This window comes from Charadrius vociferus, unplaced genomic scaffold (genome assembly GCF_000708025.1).
Source record: "Charadrius vociferus isolate BGI_N301 unplaced genomic scaffold, ASM70802v2 scaffold90, whole genome shotgun sequence".
Lineage (NCBI taxonomy): Eukaryota > Metazoa > Chordata > Aves > Charadriiformes > Charadriidae > Charadrius > Charadrius vociferus.
Genome location: NW_009647222.1, coordinates 13,575,768 through 13,581,211, shown reverse-complemented (window position 1 = coordinate 13,581,211; position 5,444 = coordinate 13,575,768). Strand labels below are relative to the sequence as shown.

Genomic DNA, 5,444 nt, shown 5'->3' with positions numbered 1-5,444 from the left:
GCAGTAAAACAAAATGTCATTGTTGGCACAATTGGTTTGCTTCCATCAGACAAGAGGCCCAGCGTTAATGAAGCACAGAAACTGAAATTGTATCCATCTGGGGGGGGCATTCGCTTAAGGTACAGTAAAGCCCTTGTGCATGAAACTGTAATTTGTGCATATCCAATTTATATAACTTCCAAAACCCCGGGCAGGGACAAGAGGACACGTCTCGTGAAGACCGTGTCTCTGTTTTTCTTGCTGTTCAGCAGCAGCGGCCTCTGTTCCCTGTGCCAGTCCATCTGCTTTTACAAATAGCCGTGGAGAGCCCGCCTAAGCCTTTAAGTCTGGTCTGGGATCTGAAGGGCTGAGAAGTTGATTTGATCACAAAAACTTCTCATGTGGTGGAAGGTCACATTTTTAAACAGTTGGCAAAATCGCAGGCTTGTGCTCCGATGCACAAACGTCACAGACCTGGTTTAAAGGAGGCTGTAACCCCAACCCTCCTCGAGCTGGGGTGATGGAGGACACTGTGGTTAACAAACCTCTCCCCTTCTTCCCTCCCGCCTGGCCAGGTGTGCAGAGCCACCATGCCAAACTGGGGAGGCGGCAACAAATGTGGTGCCTGTGGCCGCACCGTCTACCACGCTGAGGAGGTGCAGTGCGATGGGAGGAGCTTCCACCGGTGCTGCTTCCTCTGCAGTAAGTATTCCCCTCCCGCTCCCCTGCAAAACCTCTCCCGGTGTGGCTGGGGGGTGACAACAGCACAGTGCTGGTCCACAGGAGACATCCTGGGCTCAGCTGGCATGCACAGGGGATGGCAACGGCCGGAGATGGCTTTGTCCATCACATGCTGGGCTCATGTCCTGCTTCCTGGGCCTGGCGGTGCCAAAGGGAGAGCTTGTCTCCTGGAGACACGTCCTACCTGTCCAGCACGAGGCGGGTAGGATGCACCTCTGAAAGCAGAGCACATGATGCATTTCTCCTCCGTTTGCCCCCACCCAGCCTTCTCCTCAGGAGTCTAAGGGCTCTTTAAGTTGGAAACCCAGCTTAAGTGCTGCTCAAGCAGAGGAGAGGGTCTGGTGACAGACCCCCATTTGCACTGATCTGAGCTCAGCTGGACTTCTGGTGGTCCCGAGGCCAGCAGCAGCTGAAGGAACACCCCTGCCCTGAAGTCCCGTACGGACCAGGACACCAGCGTGCCTGTAGCACAGCCGAGTTGTGGATGCTTTAGCACAGCCAAAAGCCTAAACTGTCTTGGCACAGGGGCCTGTGGTTTATTTCGGATGAAAGGAGTCCAAAGCATTATTTTCCAGTCCAACCAACAAGCCCAGCGAGGCATTGCAAATAGCTTTCTCTGCTGAAAAGACCTCTGCTTAGATGAAGGGAACAAAGGGTCGCTGTGAATTGGAGGCTCCTACTTTGCAGACAAACAGCCCGTCTGTCTGAATTGGAGAATTTTACCTTATTACAAATATGAGGTATTGGTTTGTCCTGCTTGCTGGTGTTTAGTAGCTATGAGCAGAGCTCAGCTTTATGGCTCTTCATTTAAGCCACAGTTACAACTGGCCCTCTCCAACTAGTTTGCTCTTTGTCTGCAGCATCCCGTCAGCGCACCGTGCTGCCATGTGAGCCTCGGCACACCTACGCTCCTTTCCCTCAGCTCTACAGCAGTCACCACAAAAAAAAAAAAAAAAAAAGATTAGATGTCTTGGCTGCCTCATTTTCAGCCTTTTATGGGAATTTCTATTAAAAGAAACATGGAACTTAGAGTCAAACAATGGCTCTAGTGTGCCTGAGTATTTGCTTTTCCTTAGTGCATAGTTCTGTTGGGGTTAAAGTCTGTAGGCTTAACAAACATGCATTAGTTGATTTACTTATTGAGTATCTGTGTCTTATAAAAAGAACCTTGGAGCTAATGAATGCCATAAGCAAAGGTCACCCTGTATTTGGAAGACCTTAAAATTCTTTTTAAACAAAAGATTCATAGCCTTCCCCCTCCCCCCCCCAATTGTTTATCATGGGCATAATGCTGTTGCAGACGGAAAGACCGCGCCAGTTGGGATACAAAAGAAGGTTTAAGAAGGAAATAGTTCTGCCTTCTACTGTAACCTTGAGCAGAGTGCTTGCATTGTGCTGAAGGACAATGTAGGAATGCCAGAAAAGCACAGCCCCTCCGGTGACAGCTGTGACACAGTCCCAACCCTGCCCCAAACCACTGCTGAGGTGGGGGGAACCTTGAAGGATTATTTTTCCCTGCCTCACCCCGGCCGAAAGGGCAGGACAGAGCCTCTTCTGCACCGATAGTATTTTGCTTCGTGCTGTATGGCATCTGTCAAGGGAAACTGCTGACTCCACTATCTGGGTTTCTGAGCAGCCTCATTCATCAAACCACAGCAAGTTTCCCAGCTTTAAATGTCATGGTCATGAAGAGGTGGGAGGGAATAGAGCCCTTTATAGGGCTAAGCATAATTCACTAATTCAAACGACAACCTGCCCCCTCTAATCTCTGGCAGTTGCACAGCTTAATAGGAAGAGTTGTGGACAAGGAAACCCATAACATCACTTCTCACTTGATTTTTTTGGCTTAATACACGTGCTGATGGAAATGGTCCCATAAGGCAATTTAACTTTTTTTTTTTTTTCCTCCAGTGGTCTGCCGGAAAAACTTGGACAGCACAACTGTAGCGATTCATGATGCTGAAGTTTACTGCAAATCTTGCTATGGAAAAAAGTATGGCCCGAAAGGTTACGGGTACGGCCAAGGGGCAGGAACGCTGAACATGGACAGGGGAGAGAGACTAGGCATCAAGCCTGAGAGGTGAGTGAACTGAGCTGGGGGGTCTGTGACCCTTGTGACCTGTGTCACCATCCAGTACTGTTTTTAGAGGAGTCTTTCAGGCTGGATTTTGTTTAATTCATGTTGTCTGGAATAGAAATGCTGCAAAATACGCCGGTATAACCGAATGCAGGGCATTTAGCCTGCAGCATACAGAGCTGCCGCTGGTGACTACGCGAGTAGGCACCATGTGAGCAGGAGTTAGTGCAGGTAAAGCTGCACTAACCCTGTGCATGAGCCGTAGGGGATTCGATTGCAGAGCTGCTGATGGCTCTGCATCAGCCCACAGAGGCGACCGTGGGTCTCGAGTCGGTCTCCTCAATAAGCTGCAAATGTTCAACAGGTTCTGGTAGGGATGGATTTGGAGAGCTGAGAATCTGTGGCCACGTGAAGAATGAAATTTTAACTGGCAAATGAAGAACCGTTTGTGCTTAATTATAGCCCAAACCAAAAGTCCTGTTAAATAGTAAACATTCCTAGTTTGATGAAGTTCTTGCTGTAAAGTAAAGCATGTGGAAAGAAGCTGAGGTACGCCTCACAACTGGCTTCATGCAAGTTCCCAAATTATTGCCTGATATTTATATGATGTATGCTTTGCAGCCAGGGCATAGCCAGAACTGATAAATAGTTCAATCCATTAGGTTCAGTGATCAGTTCAGGTTCCAGATTACGATCAGCAGACAGGAATTTAACACAATTCTTTGTAGCTTACTATCCGATAAATCCATGTCCTGATATAGAATTCAGCACTTCTCTAGAAGTGAAAAGGTGAAGGCTTCTCAGAAAATCAGCTTTTACAGTAGCTTCTTATTATCCTTTGAAGCATGTCCTTTCTCTTGGTGTTTTTTTTTTTTTTCCTACCAACTGTAATCAGATAGCCGTGCCGGTAGCTCACCTCTCCAGGTTTGAAAAAGTACTTTATCCTATATTGTGTTGGATGCTGCTCTGTTAGTGTTGGTAAGAAGAGCAAGAGGTCATTTAGTAAAAGAGTAAAGACAACAAATGTCCTGTTTCTTTCAGCACACCCTCTCCCCACCGACCCACAACAAATCCCAATACTTCAAAGTTCGCTCAGAAGTTCGGTGGGGCAGAGAAATGCTCCAGGTGTGGTGATTCTGTTTATGCGGCGGAGAAAGTAATAGGAGCTGGAAAGGTAAGGAACTGTGTGTCGTTTTGTACCTGCTAGGAGGACTTCAAGGTGAGCCGGGGATGTTATGTGGGTTCCAGTAGGGAACAAACTGCAGGGCAGAGTTACCTTAAAATTGCATTTCTCTGCCAGCCGTCTGCTTCACTACAGAGAGCCAAGATCTGCTCTGAATTGATTAGAGCAAGCCCAAACCTTTCAAAATGCTGCCCCGAGCAGGAAGCCATGCAGAATCCTGGGCTTTGGGCCACTCGCAGAAATGGAGACACTCTCGTCTGCTACTGGTGCAACTGGTTTTTATTACACTAGTCATCTATAAAGAATATTGATGCAGGCATCTCCAGGTAGTGCATTTTTTTACCAACTCGGGCATTCTGTGTATTTAAACTATTTTTTTTCTTCTTCTTTCTTTTTTTTTTCCCTAGCCGTGGCACAAAAACTGCTTCCGATGTGCCAAGTGTGGAAAAAGCCTAGAATCTACGACCCTAACTGAAAAAGAGGGAGAGATCTATTGTAAAGGTGAGGAAAGACACAAAAGTAATTTGTTTATGGTTTAAGGTAATGTGTTACAAGGACAGATGCTGAATTTATTCCTGGTATGTAAGAAACCTTCAGGCTGCTGTTAAGATGGAAAGTGTCTGTAAATCATAGCAATAGAGCTGAGGAATGAAATAAATATAATTGAAGCTGCTGATGTAGCTTACCTCCGCATCAAGCGGAACGCTACCTACTGAGAAATGCAGCAGCAGCCTGTGCCCTCTGCTGGGGTCACAGAGGAGATCAGAGTGAGGAAACAAGCCAGCTACCATCCTGCCATGCCCTCTTGCGCGGTGGTATCGTGGGTATAAACTTGATACACACAGTTTGTGTGACAACGTATGTCTTAACAGATATTTAGCTGCAGAACCGATGTATGAATTGCTTTTGCAGATCAGGTTGGGAGCTACAGGGACTGAAGAGCCACAGCTACTGAGTTCAGTCGTGGCAGTTACACAGCTTAACAAAAGGTTTTTAAGCATTGCTTCTGACGGGGGTGTTCTGGTGACTAACGGGAAGCAGACGAGGGGCTTAGCCTAGACAGTGCTGTTCCTAATTAACGAGCTGGAAGCCTCAGCCACTACACATGCATCTTCCTCGCAGGTTGTTACGCGAAGAACTTTGGCCCCAAGGGATTTGGGTATGGCCAAGGAGCGGGCGCCCTCGTTCATGCCCAGTGAGGGGGCACGGCTCAAAACCCTTTACGGCTCTGCTGAGATCCTGCTACAAGAAAGAAGAGAGTTTCCTAAATGTTACTAACTACTGTGAAACAGATACTAATTCCTGTAGTGCTTGGGCCATACATTCAGCAGATTTATTATTTTTTTTTTTTTTACAAAAAAAAAGCCCTGCTTTTTTTTTTTTCCTTGCTTTGTGTATCACACTGTAACACTTTTAATACTGAGTATCAATTCAATAAAGCTTTGCTTGTTGATATATCCTAAA

The 5,444-nt window shown here is 46.8% G+C and overlaps 1 protein-coding gene across 2 annotated transcripts; it reads left to right on the top strand.

Moving 5' to 3' along the window:
- The first annotated feature begins 550 nt into the window (after nucleotides 1–550).
- CSRP2 (cysteine and glycine-rich protein 2) lies at nucleotides 551–5,444 on the top strand. Of its 2 annotated transcripts, none has more exons than XM_009879737.1 (5): nucleotides 551–681; nucleotides 2,632–2,800; nucleotides 3,839–3,971; nucleotides 4,388–4,481; nucleotides 5,103–5,444. In XM_009879737.1, the coding sequence occupies exons 1-5, from the start codon at nucleotides 570–572 to the stop codon at nucleotides 5,177–5,179; spliced, it is 585 nt and encodes a 194-aa protein (XP_009878039.1). In that variant the 5' UTR covers nucleotides 551–569; the 3' UTR covers nucleotides 5,180–5,444. The 2 variants fall into 2 exon arrangements, with proteins under 2 accessions (XP_009878039.1, XP_009878040.1); XM_009879738.1 differs by having other exon boundaries at nucleotides 570–681; nucleotides 3,839–3,953; nucleotides 5,103–5,179.

What these genes read in the sequence shown, in the direction of transcription:
- CSRP2 (XM_009879737.1), top strand. Translation starts at nt 570, where the DNA reads ATGCCAAACTGGGGAGGCGGCAACAAATGTGGTGCCTGTGGCCGCACC. An exon ending in CCGGTGCTGCTTCCTCTGCA is followed by an intron (nt 682 to 2,631) that starts GTAAGTATTCCC and finishes TTTTTCCTCCAG; the next exon opens with TGGTCTGCCGGAAAAACTTG. An exon ending in GGGAGAGATCTATTGTAAAG is followed by an intron (nt 4,482 to 5,102) that starts GTGAGGAAAGAC and finishes TCTTCCTCGCAG; the next exon opens with GTTGTTACGCGAAGAACTTT.